Here is a 25,939-nt window from a genome sequence, read left to right as displayed (position 1 = left end):
GGACCAATAACGTAATTAGTTTCAGCAACGTGAACGATTATAGTTTCTCGAAATCCAAGTAGAATGGATTTCATAACGAACAATGTTGAAACATCAAACTTCATTTGAACTGTTTGTTTCCGTGAAACTTCACAAAGATGTCGAAGTTCCAATGGTTTTTTTGTAAAACAAGAAATATAGTGGTGTAGTTTGCACTGCTACTGAAAATGGACGTGTACCTAAACATGAGCATCTTACTACATAAACACAAACGCTATAAATATATATTGATAGAAGCACTTCATAATAATTAATGTCAGGAAAGTATCCTGAAATTTTACAGCTCTTTTCAGATGAGAAGCGACATGAACAGTAGCCAATGACACGCGATATTTAGCGCAGCGTTGCCTTAGGCGGACGCCCCTTTCCCTTCTCACTGTTTCTCCATCTAGTGTTACTGAAGTGAATTGACAGCACTCGTAATGCTATACATGATATTCCAATAAAATTTATAATATTCACCGTGCATACTTGAAATATAAATGTTATCTAAATTAATTACATTTTGATTTATCTCACTAGAACTGCTGAAGACCTGTCGTCTAATCCTGTTATGACCATATCGCGAAATAGTCGAGTTTGTTTCGAATGCGATAATGTATCGTATCATTTAAATGCTTACACTCGTTCAGTAATCTGGAGTCCATATGTTGAGTAGAAGGGAAGAGAGAAGTGGATAATGATATACTCAAACGTGATCACGAAGCGAGAACAGAAATAAATAATAATAATAAATAGGCTATTTAAAATAGATAAAAGAGAAAAGAAAACATTGGCTATACCGGATAAAGAAGTGTTCGTTTTAAAAATGTTTTACGAAAGAAATGTGATGTTATTTTCTTTCATTCTTTAAACTACTCGTATTATACTATGAACAAAAGAGCAAAAAGAACTAAAGCCACATTGACACACATTGACCAAGATATACCATATTGACTTGACACCTAGTCTTCCGTTCCAAGCGCTGCTATCGGTTGAAGGAATTCCACTCCTTTTCGTCTACCGCTCTCTCGCTTAGCAACAGCTGGAACCCTTATTGGCTCAACGCGTGGGTGTGTCGAGAGTGTAAGCTTTAGTTCGCATTTTTGCTACGGATCAAGACATTTTGGCAGGACTATAATACGTTGTTTTCTTTACTATCCTGTAGTATGTTGCAGATTCGATCCTGTAAGAAGAAAATATTAAACAAAAACTTTAGTTCAAATGTACTCGTACTTCACACATCTTATTAAAGATTTTCACAATTGTTTTATGTAAAAAGTTTTGAAAGTCTTGTATCATGACAACCAGTTAACATAGAAACATGCATTTTGAACGTGTGTGTTCGTAATTTGTTTTCCTACTTGCTAAAGAGAGTAATTAATATAGTTACATTTCTAGGTAGCATGTCTGATATTGATAATATTTGCAGTAGTTTGAAAAGTCAATATATATTTTCGGCTGCAGCAAATTGAGAACCCTGGGGACCTGGGATTGGAGAAAGCGGAAAGCCCGCTTAAGACCGTGTAACTTGTCATTTGAAAAGCGCTTTAAATTTAACGTTCGATGGTTTCCCTATAAGCTAAAGGAGATGAATAATAATTGTAAGTTGTTGAAGATTGAAGAATTGTTGGAATTCAAAAGTACGAGGAAGCTGGTGAACGGAAGAAAACCCACGGACACCATGTTATTTCACCAGAAAGTCAGGAGACCTGGGATTGAATTAAGGAGCCTTCGCAAGATTTGAGCGCTCGATCACTTTTCAACTGAATTACTTTAATTGTATCCGATAAAAGCAAAGAAATCAGAGAATCCGTTGGAATAATAGAACTGATGATTTTTTAAAAATTATATTTAAATTTTTGACTATAATTCAAAATTATTTGGCAAGATTATTTATTTTCTGTTATTGCATGAATAATCTAGTTTTGAAGATTGTGACCCTAAACACTTAACTTGCTAACCAAATATTAGATAGGATAATCTTGCTCACTTCTAATTTCAATTCTTGAACAATCTTACACTTTCAGCTTTCTGACTTTTCCCTTTAGCTTTGGTCACAGAGGATAAGAATATCAGTAAACGAAAGAAAATACTCTAGGTTGAAAAAGAACAGATTCATTAGGAAAGAAGAGCGCAGAAAGCAGTTTGTCCTATGAAATAAGATGTTTCACCACTTGATGAGTAGAAACTCAGAAATTACATAGCTGTGACCGAAGCTCAGTGGGAGTGCTTAACATGTAGAAGTGTAACAATTGTTCAGCGTTCGAAATTAGCTGAGAGAAAGAAGATTAGTGATTTAACTAACCGTGCCCCATACCAGTGATTTGGGTAGAATAGTTTTAAAATTCTTGTGTTTGGGTAGGATACTTGATTCATTAATTTAGTAAATTACATTTTAAAATGTTTCCACTTCTGACGTAGAAATACTGGCAAAATAACTACGTAACCGTTTGAGGATCATGGATAAAAATATTATTCTGAAAAAATAATGTTTGGTGTATATCTAATTAAGATGATAGTTAGAGACTGTTCCTATATAGGAAATATTTAATTTTTCACTTGTTTTTGTACATGGTTTCTCTTACTGATCTAGATGAGAACTAGTTGAAATTTTGCACAGCAGGTAGCAGCAGATAATCAGTGCTGCAACGTGGTTTCACCGTGTAACCAGTGGAAAACACGGGAAACACAGAGGAATCATTCAAAAAGGTGATTTTGTGATGTAACCATTGTAACATAGAGGGTTAAATTGCAAGAATAATAGTGTGACGCAAGGAAAAGAAGATTTCAAGTTACATTGTGGATGCCAACCATCCTGTGAAGTTGTACGTGGTTTTCTTTAGGGCATTAATCAGTATAATAGGAGAGTGAACTAGCTTGTCGATTCTCCCCCAGAAGTGTCAGTCGTTCTTCCATATTTATTATACCTTATTTATATTATATATATATATATATATATATATATATATATATAAGGTATAATAAATATATATGGAAAACTGAACAATTGTTAATTGTCTCGTTAATACATTTGAAAATAAAGTTTATATATATATAAAGTAGCCTGTGTGAATGCAGAAATTTGTTAAGAACTTCCCAAACAGTGAGTCATTATACAGAGTGTCGAACAGAGTGTATACTTTTAGTACACAATGCTACTTTTGTACTTAATAGAAGAGAAATAACTCCGCTTTAACTTCCGTAACTTTTCACGTTTGTTGTAATTTGTTTATAGTTTAACTGTTCTAGTAAGTTCGTTTTTAGCGCGAGGTGAAATATCTAGAAAAAAAGATGTTGATGTTGATTTTTAGTTTAGCGTCCCTTTCAGCAGCGAGGCTATATGAGACGTGGACCTACTGATTAACGTGGAATCCGAACCACATGAGCTCCCGCCGGGAATCTAGAGAAAAGAATAACTGTTTAAGATTCAAGGATGTTTCAACTCGTCTTTGAATTTAGATTGCACTTTCATACCGTGAAAAGGTAATATTACAGTAATTTATAGTATTGAAGGACTGAAGTATACAGAAAGTTTGTGTATTAAAAATTAGAAAAGAAATATAATACTTCTTTCCACATTTTGAAGACTTGTCGTCCTCTTCGACTAGGAATTAAAGAGCGATACAAACTACCATAAACCGCTAAAACTGACATAAAGAACTTAACCTGTTTCCCTTCCAACCTTCAATTTCACTAACAGATTTTCTCTGTTTTTTTCGATAAAAGATACAATATATTTCAGTCAAAAATTTTGTTGTAGGCCTTTATCTCGAGAACTACATATAGTATAGCCAAACCAAGACTATCACTTAATTCAGTATGATGTGCTTATTCCGTAAAAAAATACGAACACTCAATTTAGGTGCCGTTCAAAAATGTTGTGGCCCCTGATCCAAAAAAATCAATATATTCCATTCAAACATTTTCTTGTTTAAGAAATCTTTCAGTTCGCAGATTCAAAATGACAAATTAGCAATGGGAAAATCCCTTTGATCATTCTTCGCCAATAATTGTGTACATTTCCTTGTGACAATGTTTTTTGTTTTACTTTACACAGGCGCTATTTTGATGATATTCTCTTTCCTTATAAGGATCCAATACAATTGGCATTGTTAGAAACCAAAATTAATTATATTTACTTGAACATCAAGATTGCCGTTGGTAAGAAACTTCATTCTAGTGAAAAAAGATCTACAATTCTTGCTCACTAATAGGGAGAAGCAATGGATGTAGGTGTAGTATCATGAGAAAATGGTTAAAATAAGTTCATCAACATACGGAATTAGACTGCTTTAAACAAGAAACAACAAAACTGCAGAAATAGGTCGGTGTAACTTTGTATCCTACACTCAGAGTAAATCTAGAATATCTTTAATTTATTTTAAAACTAGCTTTATTCTTTTCGTATTTTTTTTCCATTGTTATATGGGTCCCGACATTAGTTTGGAAGTGTATGAAGAGCATTTAAAATGCGAAGAAGAATATGTGGGTATACGAAAACGGCACCAAAATGAAGAAACATATTAGAAACTCGAAAAATGTAATCTCCGACCTTGCTATGTGAGGCATACAAAGGAGACTGAATGTATAAATGAGGTGGAGGTAATAAGTAAACGAAAAACCATATTCACATGACAGTTCTTGAAACACGTTTTATTTAGACTAGAAGATCCAAATTGAATTTGGATAGGAACTGGATGCTAGATGGTTCCCTCTAATTGAGCGTCACGTCCGAAAAATACATTCTGGAGAGATACTAAGTAGAAAGAAGTTAATCCTGTTGTATGTTCTATCCCTTTCTCATTTTTATCGCTTTGAGAATAGTTACTGATCTTGAACGAAAATTTATTAGCAAAGTGAAGATATATCAGTCATGTATACATGTTGCAGCGTAGCTCTGAATCACCCGGAGCAATTTCAGCCAAATTTGGTACACATGACTTATTAACTGGAAAAAATATTATGGGGTGACATACCTAGCACCCCTAGGGTGGGAAGGGGATAACACAAAAGTAATCGAAAGCAACCAATATTAACATTGTATTTCATAGTTTACGGGGTCGCTAAGATTAATAGTGCCGTTTAAATCCAAGTTCAGCCCCCATTGACATGGAGGTGAGAAGGGGTAAAAAATAAAACGTCCAGTGTGACCGAGATCGAATCCATAGTTTTCGAAGTTATGGAAGAACGACTGACACTTTCGAAATGACTTTTGGAATGTAGTTAGTACGCATTACAAGCTTCGTTTTTATGATGCAGGGTGTCTATCGGTCACGAAATCAGAAAACGGTCATGAAAGTCAAGAAAAAGTCACGAAATCTAGCTTTATATATATATATATATATATATATATATATACATATATATATATATATATATATATATATATATATATATATATATATATATATATATATATATATATATATATATGTACAAATATAATCAAACTGGAAAATTTTGTTCTAAGGTTATTAGAGGCTTTGAAAACAAGGATTTTGTTCAGGCAACATTTTGTGATTTAAGCAAAGCTTTTGATTGTGTTGAACACACAATTCTTCTTAAAAAAAATATCGTACTACGGTATCAAGGGTTTAAGTTTTAGATTATTCAAGTCTTACTTAGAAAACCGTAAACAAATTGTTTTTGTAAATAACAATAAATCTGGTATTGCATCAGTTAAGTACGGAGTACCCCAAGGTTCAGTACTTGGGCTACTTTTATTTTTACTAATGATAAATGATCTACCTTACTTTTTATCTGCTTACTCTATATTATATGCTGACGATACGACCTTCCTAAATACTAGTCCTGATCTTAGTACACTTAATGCTATAACTGAAAATACATGGGATCAGATTGTGATTTGGTTTAAGGCTAATGGTTTTTTTACTTAACGAGAATAAACTCAATATATGACTTTTAGTCTAAAAGAAGTGCCTGTTGAGAATAACTCATAATGTGTGAAGTTATCGTGGGACAGCATATTAATCATATTTCTGGGAGATTCTTAAGAGTAATATATTTGCTAAAACAACTAAAAAAATCATGTTCCTGATAACTATGCCAGATCAGCTTACTTTGCTTTTTTTCAGAGTATAATTTTGCATGGTATATTATTTTGGGGTAACAATTATCATGTAAATAGCATTCTTTTAATACAGAAAAAGGTCATCAGAATTATTTCAAACGCAGACAAGTTAACTGATTTCAGACCTTTGTTTATCAATCTTAAAATTATGACAATAATCTATCTATACATTATACAGTACTCCTCTATATAAAAAGTAATTACCAAAATTTACAACTCAGGCAAGACATCCATTCGTATAATACTAGAAGCAGTAAATTCATAAATGTCCCATATCAACGACTGTCCAAATCGTTAAATAGGTATGAGACACTTGGAATAAAACTGTATAACAAGTTGCCAACAATACTAAAAGATGAACATACAGAGATATTTAAAAGTAAGTTATACAATTGGTTAGTTGCAACGCCCTTTTATTCTTTACAGGAGTATTTTAATTGTTCAATAGAAGTGTAACGTATTTTCTAATCTCGTGTTGAGCTAGTATTTAAAATGCATATGGTTATTGTCATTTCATCATTAATTTAGTTATAGATCATTATTTATTTATACTTACGTATCAATATTGTATCATATTTTGACGTCTATTGCTATGTAGAGCTTAACGGAAATAAAATTCTTTATTATTATTATTATTATTATTATTATTATTATTATTATTATTATTATTATTATTATTATTATTCACCATAAATGTCTACGGTCGGCTTTAGATAGTACCAAATCGCTAGCAAATTACACCTCTGTCGCATGCATGAAAATTCGGCCTAACTCGAATCCAAATTTCCTCTTGAGAATGTTAGGAAATGTTATGGTTTGATAAAGAAAAAGTCATGAAATTTCATTTCAGAATTTTAGTAGACACTCTGATGATGTCACTTTCATTAATGAGCTTATTGTAAGGAGGTTGCAGTTGGATGTTTCAAAATTTATGCCAAAGATAAAGAATCATACTGATTTTTATCATTACACTTCCATTGAAATGCTTATCGTAAGGGGAGAGGGAATTATAATACTTTTCATGATGCTAATCTCCTCGTGCGAAGAACAGACATTTCAGCTAGTGGATCTATAAAAGTAAGTCTTGTTACCCTTTTAAGAATGAAAGCTCCGTTTCAGAACTGACAATTAAAACGAGTGATATTTAAAGCACAATGAAGGAAAGATGCAGAACGAATACAAACAAACAGTTCTAAAAATAGTTATTTATTGAAGGAACTTGGCGTTAAACCAAGAAAGGGAAAATTTACATTAAAAATTAATATCACTGTGAAATCGTGATCCCAGACAATTGCGACATGTTGACTTTATTTTCAAGCCTTACAGAATCTAACAAGGAGGAAATTTGATTTCATATTCCGATTAGTTCTATTCTTATTTTGTAAAAACTAATTTTATGGTAATTTATATCTTCACCTTTATTTCTAGTCGAAGAGGACTAGTATTCCATGTTTAGAAGATGAAAAATTACAAAAGCAAAGTTGCAATTTTCTTTTAGACATTCAGTGGTTCAAAGATAACTATATTAATTTGTTTTTTTATTCCAAATGGCTAATACCTTGGACAACATTAGATAATGCATTTCTAGTCGTTGAATATTACTATTGCAATTTCGAACTATTGCCTGTTTTCGAATTGGGTTACCGTATCCAAATGACAGGTAAATAACATCTTTGCTGATAGTCTGGTCGTGTTTTGTAGTGTATTTTTTTCCAAGTATAGTCATTAAAGAGAACTTTGTGTAAATGTAGTAGTAACGACTTAGATTCCGAACTTAAAATTGATTTGTGATGTAGAATTAATTCGTTTTTGGGTTAGGGAAAAAGTAAATAGAATTAGTTTTTATATCTGTAAGATTATGTACATGAAGTTACAACAATGTAATGTGTGTAACGTACTGTAATTTTGTCAAAATTACGTTTTTCTAGTATAAAAAGATATAATAAAATAATTTCAGTGTTGGGAGGAGAATCCCGATGTATATGGAATTCGTCGATCAGGGCGATCACGAAAAGAACCTGAAAGACTGAAAGTAGCTGAAAGTGATTCAAGTGATAAAGGAAAAAGAAGAAAAAGTAGAAAATCGTCAAGAAGGTGCGTACATTTCATATAATTGAAGTGAGAATCAAGTTTATTAAATTAATTACTTAACAGAAACTAGAAAAGCTAAAATCTAAAAACTATGATTACTTTCGCTAATATACTTCATCACATAGGAAGGTAGAGCAAAAATGTTATTAGTGTTCTGGGGTCTATTTCTCGAAACTACTAGTCTTGTAATATTAGTGTAGAGCTTTTTAAAATCAAACGTTTTACAAGTGCATTTACAATAAAATTATGACAAGTTAGAGGTATCAACATTAGCATTTAGAAATGATTATTACCACTAATCTAGTGTTTGTCTTTCATGATATTTTACGACTTGTTAAAAATGTTACAAGACTAGTAGCTTTGAGAAACAGATTCCAGTTGGGCGCCATGTTGCAATACAGAATTACGGGCTATTTTGATAGTGTTACCACACAGTGTTAAGTAGATGGAGTTTAGATGAAGAAGATGAAACTAACGAGGCGAGTAGGTCTGTAGAGATGGAACTAATGAGGTGAATAGGTCGGTAGAGTGCTGTAGGGCGAACGAATAACAACTGAAGAGAAGAATATGTATAACATGAAAAAAAAAAAGACTGAAAAATGAAAACAAAAACCATCAAAAAAATAAATGATAATATAAAAATTAATAATTAGTCCTATTCACCAAGCTTTACACAAAATTGGATGGCACACCATTACTCACACTTCTGTCTGTCCATTTCCGTAACACACCTCACAAACGCAACATAACTTCAGACGTTAGTAACAGTCGTATAGCAACTGGAACAAATCTAAACATTTACTGAGTCAGCAGGCAAGGGCTGTCTTAAATGGCGTGTAAAGGTGGTGCACCGTTGTGTCTCTCACTACCTTCCTAACACACCTCTTATATATAGTTAGTTTTTTTTCTTCTGAATTAACGTTTTTAGTAATGATTTAATTCTTTACCAAAGATTGCAATGTTTCTTATGTTTTCTGTATATATAGCTTTCCAAAAAGTGTAAGTTTTGGTGTTAAGAATGATTAAAATTTGAACTGTATATTTTACGAAGTAAATGTATGAATTGTTTGCGGGATATTTATTTGTGATCTTTTCCCTTCCATTATTCTTGCACTTTTATAATTCCTTTACTCTTTTGAAGTACACAGTTATATTGAAACATTTTCTTGGAAATAAAGGAGGAATTCATTTTTGTACCCCTGATTTCACCTCAAGGAAAAAAAAAAATCCCATTGTACTGGCTTTATGTTTCATGAAAATTGAGTAATTTATAGGAATGTTACTGTTATAATTAAACTAAAAAAAAAAAAAAAAAAAAAAAAAAAAACGATGGATTCATCCATCCTTTCCTGACTAATTTTAACCCCAAAGATTACGAGAAATTATTGAAGAAAATACGCTAAGTGATCAAAAAGCTTTAAAGAAAATATCATACAAGCCATATTGCTTCAAACTAATTTTAATTTTTACAAAATATCGTGAGAATCATTTACTTATTACTCACTATATAAAGGGTGGACTATTTATCCTGATACGCCCTTGTAACTTTATAACTAATAAATAAAAACGCTGAAATTTCATATGCAAATATCTACAAGGGGATATTTTGACACATTCTGTGATACCACCACGTTAACAGTGTTTCCAACCCAACATAGTTGTATTTTTTCAAATGTCACTACGTCATGTTACTCATACCTACATCAAAACCGAAAACTTACCACACTTGTTATGCAATGTTGGAAACTTAAGACGCTAGAGTAACACAAAAATCGAAAAACTACCCAATTTTTGAGGGTTCAACAACGTAAGACGGACTAGGTAATGCACATACAAAGCACCTTAATGTCGAATAATACGGTGACGTATTTCGAACAAGTAGAAAGAAGTTACGAGGAATTAAAAATTTAAGATTTTTAAAAGGACTTTTATTTCGGAGAAGTACGTAGAGACTTTATTTCGGAAAAGGACTTCTCGGAAAAGTATCGCATCTAGTTACGTAGATTTTTTTCAATAGACATAAAGATAATAATGCGATTTACAGCAATTTAACATCCGAAACCGTTCCGGAGATATTTTAAAAAATGGTAATATTTGATATATTGCTTAAAGTGGAGTGTTTGTGGGAACGTTTTAAAACAATGTTTGATTTACTTTGCTTCTATGACATTACAACAATACTTTGGTACAATACAGTGGTAGGTATAATTACAAGTTCTCAGAATTACATAATTTTAAGCAGTATTGCAAACTTTACCACTGTTTACCATATCTCCAGAACGGGTTGAGGTATCAAATGACTGTAAACGACATTATGATATCACATCTATTCAAAACCATCTATGTAACTGGATGATATACTTATGTAAGCAGTTTTTTTTCGAAATAAAGGATTTTGAAAGAAAATCAAATTTTCAGTCCTTATAACTATGTTCCTATTCAACCGATATTCTCCATATTACGATCATAGTATTAGACACTAAAGTACTTCGGATGTGCATTGCCCTGTCCGTCTCACTTAACGTTAGTATTGCTGTAGAGGCTGCCAAAATTGTGATGCTTGTAATATTGTTGTGTCCTTAATTTGCAACTCAGAATAATGAATATATATTGTAACATGTAGGTTTGAAATGTGTAATAACCTGATGTAGTGTCATCTGAAAAACTGTAACTTAATGTTGAGTTGGCAACACTATTACGCTGGTGATATCTCAGTCTGTCAGTATCCCTCTTTCAACGTGTATATGGTACAAAACATCAGCATTTTTCGTCAATAGCTTTAAATTTACAAGAGCGTATCAAGATACGTGTATCACTGTATATTTGTAAACTTCTAACTTGATTTTATCCCTTATTTTTAACAGATTTCAACTTCAAGTAATAGGCTTATTTCCTAAGCAGTAAATAAATTTAAAAAGCTTCGTTACATTATAATAGTGTGAATTTTATGAAGTTATCCTAGAATAGAAACTTAAATCATGTTCAGTCAAGCGACAGGAGTTCGCTTACGCTTGCTTCAATGAAAGTGGGATTCCGTTGATTGACTGATCGCTATATCTTCGGAGTACCTTGGCCAAATGAGATGACATTTTAAGGGTTATCCTAGATGCTTTAAAGGATTTTAGAAAATTGAATCCGCAAGGGAATTTTAAAAGGGAAAGGGATTTTTTAACTTGTTGGATACCTAAGTAAAGGAACGATTTTGTATACCTATAATAGGTATTCTCTTGAACGAATTCAATAAGCAGACACTGAAAGAAGGGGAAAATATATTTCCAGTATTTCGTATTTGCACTTTCACACAGAACTACTTGTTATGGTTTTTCGTATCATATCTTACACTTGAAAATTCAGCTTCGAAGATGGTGGAAGATCTTACTGCATAAAAATGAAAATTTTACTCTGTGAATTGTACCGTCATGGAATACCTACTTCCTGATATTTGATTTTTCGGTACGGTGGCTGGTCGTCACTTCTGGCTGGTTATCATGATCACAGTTCTTTCATTCGTGCATCCCGTAGAGAAGGAATGATTATTTTAGTTAATTACGTGTTTCTTTTAAATCACTTGATATAGAGACACGAAATTTGGAATATGATTGCGTTTCTTTCCAGAGAATAGCTTATATGGGAAATAATCGTATCGTATCTACTTTTTAAAAATTTGAGACAATTAATTCGCAAATCTTTATCTTCATCCTGAGAATAAGAGAACTTCATATTTTATATAGCGTGTCATTTTGATTGATATCAAGTTATGCTTACATGTGTATAAAACTTCTTTTTACTTCACTCAAAATGTTTAGGCGTCGATGAACTGTAGTAAGTGGCAACTGCTTCGTATGGTGATTAGCACTAGTACCGTAGGTTATGTATCAGTAGGCGTATAACATAGAACTTGATGCCATTCCGCTAACCACTCGAGTCTTAAATATAAGCGAAACTTGTTTCTTACGAAATTAAAATATTAGTTAACAGTAAACTATTACTTCTGTTAATAAGTGTAGATCTGCCTCAGCTCAGCATATTGGAAGATAATTTTATGCGCTTCGATGTTTTTCAGTTCTAACACTTACAATACTGAGTCCTCGGATTCAGAGTCGGAAGGTTCAGAGAGAGTACAAAAGCGTTCAACGAAATCACTGAAAAAGACAAGCAAGCCTGCGCCAAGGAAAAAGGAAGTAAGAAAGCATAAAAGAAGATACAGTGATTCCTCTGATGAATCAAGTTTTGACAGTGATGCTGAATGCAATCGAAGGTGAGATAATGATTAAGTTAAATTTACAATTGTTAATAGTTTCGTTTTCAGAACTTGAATATGAAATATTTCAATTTAAAAAATAAAAAAACAAATAAAATAAAATTAATACTATCTCTTTTCTGTTACGTAATATGCTATTAGTCACAAGAGATTAGATTTCTAAAATGTAAAGTGTAAGCGATTCTAAAGTACTGTTTTAAAGCTGATAATTTAAATGTAAACTTTAACAATTTGGCACCGTAGATGAGGTGTCCTTATCCAGTAGTAATTTTACTTCATAATTTACGGATATTTGGAAATTAATGTAATTGTTTCAGTTGTGACTGTTTATTTGTTTAGTTAGTTTTTAATTATTTGTAAAGACTGATATTGTGACTTGTAGTGACACTGATACAAGCTTAAGATATTGTGCCTATACTAGACTAAAGCCATCACAACCTGAGCTCTGACAGGTCTAATATCGTGTAAGCTGACGACAGACAGTGTTGCGAACTGTCATAGCAACAAGAATCAAAGTGAACACTTGACATCACGAGGAAGGAATCGAATCACTTTATCAGGATTGAATCAGATTATAAGTTGAAATATTTACAAAGTAGATTTTCTTTAAAAAAAAATAATAGTACTTTACTTTACTTCTCAACGTTCCAGCACAACGTAGTTCCACTAGGCCTGACGTTCTGGCTACAGTAATGATTACATTTTTTTTTCCTTTTTCCACTTGCATTTATACAACTCTGTCCTTTTGACAAGAATGCTACGGAAATAGAAGGGAGTTACATGGAACAACAACCGGTCTACCTCCCTGTCGCCGCAGGGGGTAGGTTTTCGTGGAATTGAAAACGAAGAGGGTAGTGAGTGTGTGTGTATACGGCTCTTCTATAGTTTAAGGGCAATGACCCGTGATTTGGAATGTCAAGCTGAAATTTGTAGAATTTCTAATGGTCTTTGTAGGCAATTTGTTGACATCCGAAAAAAAAAAAAAAAATACATAGTATATATATTATAGAAACCGTTATAAAGAGCTTTTCATAAGGACTGATTTAGAAATTGAATAGTTGGACAGTAAAGAACATGATCCAGCTATGTTTGTATTTTCGTAGAATACTTAAATAATAATAATAAATCATTATGTGAAGGGCAAGATAGGTTTAGATCCACAAAAATACATTTGGAAACACTAGGTTGTCTCCATGGTAATAGGACAGTGTTGTCGGATTTATACCTACTCAGTACTATGACAGTTTTTCTGTTGTCAGGTTGTTTTGTCTGTTAGTGCTATGTAATGTGTGCTATTATCTCAGTGCATTGATGTGAATATCGTGGTGTAATTGTTGTTATTTTCATTCGTCAGTGGAACGTAGTTTGTTTTCGTATTATTCATATAGACCTAACGTATAAATTTAGCGTGTGTATGTCTGTGTGTTTGTGTTTATGGCTGAAGTGCGTAAGAAGTGTGGAAACGGGCTGTCCTTAACAAGGCAGACACGGGAATTTGTGTTTAATCTCAGGGAATATTTCGAAAAAGAACGTGACAACGATGGTCCTTTATTGCCATTGAATAAAGTGATTGAAAGAGTAGCTTCAGCTTTATACATTAGCCCTGCAACTGTAAAAAGAATCACAAAAGAGAAGTGTCCGAAAGACCTCGCTAAACCGACAGAAACTTTATCTACCCCAGGAATAAAGCGTAATAGGCTATGTAAGTCACAAATTTGGATGACTTTGACATTAATTTCTATTCGTCGTCATATCCACGATTATTATAAGAGGAAAGAATACCCAACAAGAAAAAACTTCTGACGTCTTTGAAGGAAATTGGATTGTTCAAGGGAGGAAAAAGTAGTCTGAACAAAATTTTGCACAACTCAGGCTTCACTTGGAAGAAATTTTCCGGAAGAACTGTTCTTCTTGAGAGGGAAGATGTAGTGGCGCATCGTGCCCGGTTTTTACGGGAAATAACTCTTATTCCTGTTGAGGAAATAGTGTGGGTTGATAAAACATGGGTGAACGTAGGACACGCTAGGTCTGTGGGTTGGACAGACAAGTCAATTCGTGGTACTTCTAAAACCCCAATAGCAAAAGGCGGTCGTCTCATTCTTTTACATGCAGGGTCAATAAATGGGTTTGTTCCACATTGCATGCTTCTTTTCCAGTCGAAAAAACCGTGGACTACCACGAGGAAATGACATCCGAAAAATTTAAGTCGTGGTTTTAAGACTCTCTTCTCGCGAATATTCCTCCTCACTCCACTATTGTTTTGTACAATGCATCGTTTCACAATACAAAGGTAAATAAAGCGCCTACCACGTCTACAAGGAAAGAAGCGGTGGTAAAATGGCTTGAAGAAAATCGAATTCCTGGTTTTTGTTCATCAATGAACAAAGCTGAATTACTTCAGATTGTTCGACGTTACAAAGACACGGTAGAACGTTTTGAGATCGATGAATTAGCTAAGACAGCAGGACATAAAGTTATCAGGTTGCCCCCTTATCATTGCCATTACAACCCAATTGAGTTGATTTGGGCACAATTAAAAGGTTACGTTGCGGAAAACAACAAGACATTCACCATGCAGAGTATTTGCGGTTTAATATTGGAAGCGATTAAAGAAATTACTCCAGCAAAGTGGAAAAAAGTCGTGGATCATACTTGGCAAATAATTTTGAACTCCAAGGAGGAAGAAGGTTTACTTGAAAACACTGTAGAAGAACTGGTGATCTCATTGCAAGACAGTGATGATAGCAGTGACGAAGACGCAACAGATGATGAAACTATTAGTGATAATTCAGACACATCGTACGGAAGATCTGATGTACAGGCTTTGATGGACTACTGCGAAGTAGGATTTCTTCAGCAGATGGCATTAAACTGTCTACAATTGAATGCCGTTCTATAACTAGCTTCAGGTTTGTCAGTTTTTTTTTTTTTTTTTTTTTTTTTCTTCAAAGATATAACATTGTGTGTTTAGAAGTAGTGATAAGTTTATTTAGATTTTGTAAATAATCTTAACACAGTACTTTCTGTCTTTCTTTTGACACACTTTCGTCATTTATGATGATAAACAACATTTTTGCTGTAACACATAGGTGATTCTTCTCCCAAAAAAATCCCCTTGTATTGATTTTTTTTTTTTAAAGTTAGCTAGCTATGGTGTAGCTAGCACCCATTGCGAGGGCTACACCCTGTATTAGGGAAAGAGATTTGATATTATTATGGGGGAAAAAAAGAAATTTCTGTTGAGCATGAAATTCTATGGTTATAGAAGATAAATGTGGCAACCGCGCTAGAACGTACGTGAGAGTTGTCCGAGCTCTTCTTAGCGCGGCCTCACTCTAATATGAAAGTGTGTTAGGTAGAATTCCCATCGTGGTCCCTATCCAGTCCATTGACAATCAGGACTAGTGACTTGATAAATAATTCTGTCACTATATCTTCAGGTAGAGAAAGTTAATTTGTGTTTTGCACCAGGGCCAGTTCTCGACGAGCAGCACTTCAAGTTAGCTACAAAGAAGAGAGTGAAGATGAAAAGACAGGATCTGAAGACCTAGTAGAAGTGGATTGGGGCCAACCAGAAGTTCCTGCAGAACCAGACAACGCAGAAACAATTGAGAGAGTTTTAGCACTAAGGAAAGGGAAGAAAGGAGGTATGTCATAATTGTGTATTTTGTATTAATACATACATTAATTCGTGACAAATTAAAGAGTGATATTTCGAAGATTAATAAGTGGGAAAGATAGTCATTATATTTTGATGAAAGAACGTATTGAGCATGCTATTAGGTCTCATAATAAATCGAAATTACTGTTAATAAAAACTAGTGGATTTATTTAAGTTCGTTGACAAAGTCAATGGTTTCTAGCATTCAATCCACAACTTGATGCAGAGATGACTTGAGTTTCTCTTCCGTTGTTCCGGTGAAACAAAAAGTTTGTAGTACTTCTTGGTGTAACTTAAAGATCTTGATATGTAGTTTATATGTAAAAATATATCAAAAAATCAATATTATTTTGGAGGTAATTGCAATAGAAGACAATCAGCTTTTACCGTGGAGCTGAACTACATTGATCTTAAATAAGTTGCAATGGAGACATACACATTTAACGTTCTATCAAATAAAATAATAACATAAGCAATTTATTACTTTATATTGTTTTCAAATTTTATATTAAATTTTGTTAAAATTTCGTAAATATTTTCTCGGAACATGTCCAAGTTTTTAAGTAAACAATATTAAATATATCATCATCAAGTCTTCCACATAACTATCACTTATAGTAGACCTCTTGAAAGTATTTTCTCAGTCTGTTAGTAATCAGAGACACAATGGAATACTAATCAAATTTTGTTTTCCTCTTTCTTCAACCATGTCTTTTTCAAGGAATCAATATTTTGTTTTTGCCATTTTGTGAAGTATGTGAGTAATATCCATTTAATTTACCTACTCTGTATGATAAGATGATTTCCTCCCCATGGTCAATATTACTTTAACAAATTTTACAGGAAAAATGATATTAAAATTAGGCTTAAGTTTGTGGAGCACTACCGAGTTAGCGTATATGCATAGATTCTGTCAGATTTTTACCGTGTAATTTTTTGCGTTAACAGATTGTAAGAACTAAATAATTCAAATTCTACAACTTAAGAAAAATTCTTGTCTTATTTATTTACGTGTAATGCGTGAGTTTTGAAGTATCATTGTGGAATTTTGAAGTAAAATGCGAATGCAATAAATAGTGTGTACATTGCAGGGCTCATAGCGAGTCACTTTTTTTTTTTAACTAAAAGTTACTATTTTTTTTTCAAATTAGTCACAAAAAGTTACTTTTTTTTCAAGTTTGTCACTAAAAGATACTTTTTTTGGGAATAGTCATTTTTTCGTGTGATTTATGTTTTACATTGGCAGTTTTCTAAGAAAAATATGATAAAAATAAATGGAAAAAGACAGAAACTTGTTACTTATTACTTTTGTGAAAGCTTAAGTACTTGCTGCCATGCGAACCAAGTCAACTTCATTCTAATTTCAACCTTTATTCTTTCTAAAGCATAGTGAATGGTTGGTGGGTGCTTAAGCTCTAAAGGTGTGTTTGAGAGCCCGTGTAAGCATTTTGTATGCAACTGCATTTTTCTAGTTAACATTTGTAATTTATTTTAAAAGTTCATTATAAGGGTATAAACATAATCCACATTATATGCTTTGATCTTATTGTGTTAAAGGAGAATGACATATATCACCTGTTCACAGTTTACTTTTCATTGTATGCGGAATATTGGTAGAAGCCATACCTATGTGTACCAATCATGTGGTACCAAGACAAAATTTGTAACAGACCGATTGTACAAGATAAAATTTTATTAGAAATTAATGATAATTTAGGTACTATGTATTAATTTCATTACTTTAATTTTGTATTATTGGACATTACGAAAATATAGAAATTTGGCCTTACCCCATCCAGATCAAAGTTGAAATACAAAACCGTGCAAAGTATGTAATTAAATGAATTTCTAAACACAAGTAATCCAATTTTTCAATTAGGTGACAAACTTAAGTAAAATAATTTCTATTCGTAACATGTTAAAACATTACGTATTTCAGCTATGATCCAGCTGGCCCTATTTTGGTTGAATAAATAAATAAATAAATAAAATAAAACAAAATAAAATTTATGCCCAAGTTTAGCATCAAGGTTTAAAGTTACTTTTTGATGAGCTTTTGCTAACTTTTTCATGTTGTTTTGGTCACTTTTCAACTATGAGTCAGTCCATCTAAAGTGGTCCAAAAATGGTGAAAATTGTTGCTCGACCATCTCCGAAATTTGAGTGTAACGAATCATTTGTATCGGAAGGTCAATAACGTCATTCACGTTTCCTTATGTGCAATTGTTCCTAAATGGCAGCCATCTTTGTTGTCGGTGGAGTGCCAATTTCTGCATTTGCAAGCGTTTACGAAAATTACAGTTGCTCAGGACGTACGAATCAGACGAACACCAAACACAACGAATGTTTACAGAAGAGACTGAGGTACACGGAGAATATAAACTTTTGCGTCTAAATAAGTATACAGGGTTACAAACTAACACATGAAATCACCAGAAAAACTACCAGAAAGTTGAAGTTTGTGATTTTGATGCCATTTTTGGGGCGTAATATCTCAGGAGGGCAAAGTGCTAAAAATTGCTGCTTATGCCACAAAGTAATTCTGTACGTGAATAAACTATGTACTGTCAAAGGTAATTTGAGCAAAGAATGAGACAATGATAAGCATCTTTCTTAATAAAAATTTAATTTACAATTGTAAATTTCAATAATAATCACTTACAAATTTTAAGATATGGACCAGTATTTCGTATATGCTATTAATACAACTGCTAACTTTCTAAGTCATAAGATCATGTTAACACTGAAGATTAAAAAAATCTGAAACACAAACTATATTTTAACAGTAAATGTTTGCATCTAGAGTTGATCTACAGTATTTTAGGAAATATTGAAGTGATTAAACCAGAAATTATCGAATCTGATGAGGAACCGTCATAAGTTACAATTGAATAAATAAGTAAGGAGTTCAAACTTATAAATTATCCTCTCGAAAAGACTTGAAAATAGTTACAGGAAGGTAATAGAAATTTTACATGATGCCAGTATTTTATTGTTCGATGATAACTTTGATTCTCGTGTAGATTTTATTTACAAATAAAAATATGAAACTCATTATCTAATTTGGAAGCAAACAGGTGTCATCTACGTGTGTACCGATGATATTTGTTAAATTGTAATGCAGCAAAGTTTATGTTTTATTTTTTAAAATTTATTTATTTATTTATTTTTTTGTTTCATGCTCATTCAGAGCTACAACGTATATTTGTCAAAAAATGGCTGAAGTGATTGTTCTTTTGTACATATCATTCTCAGATTTAAAAGGACTTATAAAAATCCAATAATTTGCTTATCTCTATGATTTTACTTACATTAATAAAGTTTTGAATGATTTAGATTGACTAGTGAGCAATTATCGTGCTTTACGTCTGACTTATATGTTATTTATTTATTTATATGTATAATTCCAGATGCAGCACGTTGGCCATTTTACACTAAAACATGCAACAAGTTAAAAAAAAAAAAAAAAAGAAACAAACATATATAGAGAAAGAAATAACAATAAAAAAATTAACAAATATTGTTTAGATAATATTTACAACCTAATTTTACACAATGCAAATCGGAAACTTCTCTCAAAGATAATGATATGCATTGTAGGTGGAAGTCTTTTGAAATCGGACTGTTGCAAGTTCATGTTTCGGACGTAGAATAGATTCGTATTCTGTGTTGTGCGAATGGATATTCTGTAAATAACTGTGGGAAATAGACAATGATAGTTGGATTTTCCATTTGCTGTTTCATGCAGAAACAAAATATCAACTCTTTTGCGACGAGTAGTATATGATGCTATATTGAGTGTTCTCATGATAGTTTCGTTACTTAATCTACGTAGCTCTGGAGCTCTGTGACGAACAATGGTTAAAAAGAAATTAAGAATAGTGTTTAGCTTGGAAACATTTGTGGAGCAAACCATACACCAGATAGATTAACAATATTCTACTATGGGAGAAATCAAGGTTGAATTTCTGTAAATCTGTACAACATTCGTAACATTCGCATAGAGTTTTTGTAACAGCATTCACTGAAAGAAAGCATGTCATCAAATATGACATTAAGATCATTATGCATCTGTACATTTTATACCGTTACACTGCCAATAGTGTAGTTTTGTTTAATAACGATTTTTCCTAAGAGAAGGGCACTTATTAGGATTTAACTTCAAATGTCAAGTTTCACACCAAGAAGCAAGTCATGAGAAATCATTTTGAAGGTTAATGGGATCTTTATGTGTACAGATTTCTTTGAGGAGTTACAATCATTTGTAAACAGGAGAATATAGTTTGAATATGATCGGAAAGGTGATCTATGAATAAGAGAAAAAGAAGGGACCGAGGACATTCCCTTATGGACACCAGTTTTTACTGAAAGAAATGGATATATCACCAGAAATGACTACACGTTGTTGTTTGTGAGAAAGATAGCTTGCAATGAGTTTTATAATGCGCCGTGTATACTAAACCTGTTCGCTAATTTGTGCAGAAGAAATGAGTGATTTACAGAATTAAACTTTGCTTATATCTAGTTACTTTACAAGGTGGGCAGAAATTAACTCTTTATTGAAAACTGTTTATAACTTTTTTAGTGCATAACCAATGTTCATTAAACAAAAGATATTTTATTCGTTGCTGTGATAGAATTTCTTTCTTGATATCTAGTTTATATCATTGGAGGTATCCGTGGCGGACCATGATGCAACGTATAACCTTACGTGAGCGAGCTCAGCTGCCATTCCGATACGAATATGGCAGACCTGATACACCAGAGAAGGTGGCGAAATGCGAAAGGACGCGTGGAGAATATTAGAGCGATCAAAGACCTGTATCCATGACTATCCGCTATCTTGATTTTTATTTTGAATATCGTATTCTTTACGATATATATATAGGGACGTATGGCAAGCTGGATTCTAAATACTAGAGCACTCGCGGAATTAACCTAGTGTGGCCTCAAGTTACTATGATTGGTTTCCAAAACTCAAAAAACCTCTTCGCAACCACAAATTTCCCAGCAGTGAACACATCATGGATACTTTTTCACCAAGAATTACGAGAGCAGGAGGAAGTATTCATCTCAAGCGTTCAGCTGTTGCAGAGGAGCTGACAAAAGTGCTTTGGCGTTAAGAGAGATTATATGAATAAGTGATAGTGAAAACATAGCTCTACATTGTTTGTAAATAGGTAAAGATACAAACTTTTTGGACGATTCTCGTAAAGAATGTAAAAAAGGGCATCACTCACATATTTTACAGAAATGCCGAAAGTAAGTTATTAATTTCTTCAAAAGAGATAGAGTTGAAAAACATTAAAACAAAATTTGATTACTGTTTCATGTTAGCAAAACACATATATACACACACTAAAAGATTAACTTAAGTGTTACTGATGTCTCAAAAGATAAATATCTATTAAACCCACACATAGTGTGTAATACTTATTTATTTTTCAGAATCTTGGTTCAGAAGTATTCACTTGATAATTTATTATTATTATTATTATTATTATTATTATTATTATTATTATTATTTATGGATTTCATTTGAACTTTGTATCATGTTTCAGCTACTGGAGGCAGCACTACTATTTATGCAGTAGAAGATAATGGAGATCCGAACCAAGATGTTGATCTTAATGATCCAGACCAGTGCGAAGTACAATATCTTATCAAATGGAAAGGATGGTCTCACATTCATAATACTTGGGAATCGGAACAAACGTTAAAAGATCAAAAGGTACACTGATTCCCTTTTATTAATTTCATATAGTGTATTAGGATGTATTTATTTAACCTTGGGTTGTAATATAAACTATAGTAGAAGTAAATTTGATCTTAACACACCAAAGAGAATTATCTCTTAAATTAAAAGTGGTAATTGTACTAATCGTTTCATACATTCATGCCAAATTGAATCATACAGCGGTTGTTGGCGATCTATACTGACGATTCACAAGTGATAGTAGTGCCATCAACGTGAAGTGAGTAACACCACCGGTCGTATAGATACATTGAACCTTAGTTAACCCGTGACAGGTATGATGAACGCTCGTGTGAAGAACAGCATTCTTACTGGGATCCATATACTGCGCTTTCTAATGCCAAATACAATTACAGTGCCATTATCAAGATATGCAGGGAATGTGAATTTACCGTGTCGAAGTGTGACGTAGCATGTGTTCAAATGAGCAAGGAAAGTGAAGAGTGGGCAATTCTTGTAGGGCAGAAATAAACCAATCTCCGTCCGACGGGCCGTACATCATATAATCCGGAAAGTGCAAGATCTCGTCACAGGAAGGAACCAGATAAACAGAGAAATATTGCAAACTGTGTTGGAACATCCTCCACGACTGTTTACTATAAATCGTCGTGATCTTCGGTTAGAGAAGAGCGGAAAGGAACATGTACACAAGCACTTGCCAAAATAAATTTCAGAACGTTGCAGCAGTTGTCAGCGGCTCTACGTGCACCATCTGTCTGGTGATAGGTGGAAATACGGTTTCATACTGGACGAAATATACAGGGAGTCCATAAAGTCCTGCAGGAAAGTAAAACTCTATAACTTGGAAACCGTTACGTTTAAGTGTATAAATTTTTGGGGTTGGAAGAAGGGAAGTTTAAAGTTTTGTTCTAGCCACAATGCTCGATGATGTTTGCGCTGGTAATCACGTGACTTAAGATGGCGTCTATTAAAGAAAAGGCACGATGTGTTTTGTGGAATTAAAATCTTGCGTTTCAGTGCGGAGAAAGTTCCAAACAACGTATGGGAAAACACCCCCAGCAGAAACAAGTATCAAGAGGTGGAAAGAGAAGTTCAAAGAAACGGGAAGTGTGTCAGATTTACCACGCAGTGGAAGGCCAGGAACGAGTGACGATGTGATTAACACGTTGCAGGACAGCGTAGCCAGGAGTCCAATGAAGTCGCTTAAACGTAGGTCATTGAAACTGGGAATACCGAAGTCAACGTTACACAAGATCGTACGCAAGAATTTGAAGGTCCGGCCCTATAAGTTAAAATTTGTGCACGAGCTGATAGAGGAAGACTGTGACATGATAATGGAATTCTGTGAGTTAATGCTTACCCGCTTACAAGAAGATGGTGACCTTCTGTTTCGATTTCTGTTTTCAGATGAAGCCACATTTCATGTGTCGGCAAAAGTGAACAGGCACAACTGCTGAATTTGGGGAGTGGAAAATCCACGTGAATTCGAGGAGCACAAGCGGGATAGTCCCAAAGTCAATATGTGGTGTGCTGTTTCAATGGACCACATTATCGGCCCTTTTTTCTTCGAGGAAGAGACGGTAAATGGTAACAATTATCTGAACATGCTACAGACATTCCTTTTACCAGAACTTACTAGGTTAGGCATCTTTAATGAGGTTTACATGCAACAAGATGGGGCACCGCCGCACTATGCCCTTCAAGCTCGACAGTTTCTTAACGAAGAATTTAAGGGGAGGTAGATTGGCCGAAGAGGACCCACACCTTGGCCTGCAAGATCACCAGACTTGTCGCCTTGTGATTACTGGCTGTGGGGACACGTGAAGACCAAGGTGTATTCACAGAAGCCAGCTAGTCAGGACGATCTCAAGAACAAAATAGCTGATGTGATTTTAAACATTCCAGACAAGCACCGCCAACACGCAATTCTTGGTTTCCCAAGAAGACTGCAAGAGTGTTTGAACGTGAATGGTGCACAATTGGAAGTTTGGCGATGAACCTTAACTAGCTGAAACAAAACTTTGAACCTTTCTGTAAGTACACCAAAAAGTATTTGTTAATATATTACGTAGTTTCCAAGATACAGAGTTTCACTATCTTGCAAGACTTTATGGACTCCCGGTATGTATACCTTAATGATTGTAACAGATTGTATGTAAATTTTTTACAGAGAACGTGATATGAAATACCTCAAAAGATAGTGTCGTGAATGTAGGGGTTTTGGCAAGAGATTAATTTTTGTTGCTTGTTTCTATCACAATAGGAAGTTAAAGACACTCTGTCGCCTCAAAAGCTAAGCTGAATTCTAATTATCAGACTAACGTCCTAACCAACTTATCGTTGTTACATTCTTCCTTTGTATGGGAGGAGGCAAGTCGGGTATGGCTGCATCAAGACAGGACATCCAGCCATGTATATTGTTCGACAGTTCTCTTCCTTTAACAATCATCAGAAGAAAACTCGATTTCCTTCAGTCCACATTTCAGCGAAATTTAAAGATGCCTCACCAAAAGACAATTGCATCTTTGGTCTCTTGAAAGAGCCTCGGTACAGCATTGAGCCCACACCATAGATGATCTATGGAAAGTCTCTATAAAGAGAAGTGGTTGTGAATAGACATGTCTACACTGCAAGCGAGCATTCTCCAATAGAAACTTCGATGCTAGACAATAGTCAGAATGATGGCCACCGACAGAGCGTAATCGGAAACAGCGTTTGTAAACTTCAGGTCGAACTGTGGCTCTTTTGAAAAGTAAAACAAATATTTGTAGGTAAAACTTTAAGGCAATGACTCATTGCAGAAGAGACTTGACATCCTTCAAAACTGCTACAGCTGCTTTGGCTGTAGTGTGGTGTTGTAATTACTGAGTTCATACCACAAACGAAATGTCTAGTGAGTAGTCACGCAAGCACAGTGCACTCGCCAGCTACCGTACGAGTTTCATAACCACTTCTAGTGTAACTTCTTCCAAGGACAGTGATGTGGGATCATTGTGTACCGTACACTTAGTTTTGGCGAGTCTCACGTGAATTTTCACTTCCCCAAATGCGGCAATTCTACTTTACTTGTTTACTATTCACTCAACATAAAATGTTACTTCGTCAAAAAAAAAAAAAAAAAAAAAAAAAAAAAAAAAAAAAAAAAAAAAAAAAAAAAGCCTGAATTGGAAGTAAATGGTCCGTAGACGCACGCCTTCGTGAGCATCATAAGTAGTGCCCCGACATGCTACAACTACACTGTTGTGATTTTCTAAATGAGCACGTACAATATATACACAATTACAACTGAAATCGAATCTAGCGAGGATTATAAAGCTGTGATGATTGCTGATAATTTAGAGTTTAGCGTCCCTTTCAACAGCGAGGCTCTATTAGATACTGACTTACAGCTTAACATGGGATCCAAACCACGTGAGCTGCCGCCGGGAATCGAACCCTTTTCTCCCACGATAAAGGCGCGTATACTAACCACATACCCACTAGGAAGCTGATATTAAAACTATGAGCCGGCCACTATAACTTCTTTTTCATTATTTGTATGAGTATTAAAATTTCCTTCCAGTGTATTTGTAGAAGGGGAAGAAAGAAAATATTTTTGGCATCTAGGCCTAGTTACGAATCTAGACAAAGAATAACTATTGAGTAACCCATATTAAAGCATGAGAGAATGAATGTTAGCTAATCTGCTATATACAGTGGTGCTATTCAGCCGAATCATAGGGGTTCGCTAGAACCGGTTGTTAAAATATTTCAAGTTCGATGAACCGTTTGTTATATCCAAACATAAACACAAACATGCATACATACGCATGACCTAACCAAGAGTGAAAGAAAGAAACGAAAAAAAAATTGTGAAAACGCCTCTGTACTTTTTCTATGTGCTTGCATCGTTGTGAAAACAAGCAACTTTGAATTGTTTCAATTCAACGGCCAGACAGAAATTTGAATTGATGAAGACCAAGAAATGTATCTGATTTGACCGATCAAGTTTCCCAGTCATGTTAATTAAAGGTTTCCAGGTCTTAATTGTTAATTCTTTTGAGGGGTCCACATTTGTATTGGTGAGAATAAACGTTTTAAATTTTCAGACAACAAAAG

At 33.8% G+C, this 25,939-nt stretch overlaps 1 protein-coding gene across 4 annotated transcripts in view; it reads left to right on the top strand.

Moving 5' to 3' along the window:
* Positions 1 to 25,939, top strand: part of Chd1 (chromodomain-helicase-DNA-binding protein 1) — a 120,014-nt gene that overhangs the window by 33,949 nt on the left and 60,126 nt on the right. For all 4 annotated transcript variants that reach the window (XM_081745660.1, XM_081745662.1, XM_081745664.1 and 1 more), the window contains exons 4-7: positions 8,070 to 8,206; positions 12,267 to 12,461; positions 15,936 to 16,111; positions 21,687 to 21,856. In XM_081745660.1, the coding sequence (XP_081601786.1) occupies positions 8,070 to 8,206; positions 12,267 to 12,461; positions 15,936 to 16,111; positions 21,687 to 21,856 (678 nt within the window). The remainder of the gene's footprint in view (positions 1 to 8,069; positions 8,207 to 12,266; positions 12,462 to 15,935; positions 16,112 to 21,686; positions 21,857 to 25,939) is intronic.

This window comes from Thermobia domestica, chromosome 2, assembly GCF_964235325.1.
Source record: "Thermobia domestica chromosome 2, izTheDome1.hap1.1, whole genome shotgun sequence".
NCBI classification, from domain to species: Eukaryota; Metazoa; Arthropoda; class Insecta; order Zygentoma; family Lepismatidae; genus Thermobia; species Thermobia domestica.
Note: the sequence above shows the minus strand (reverse complement) of the source record. Positions and strands in the feature narration are given on the sequence as shown.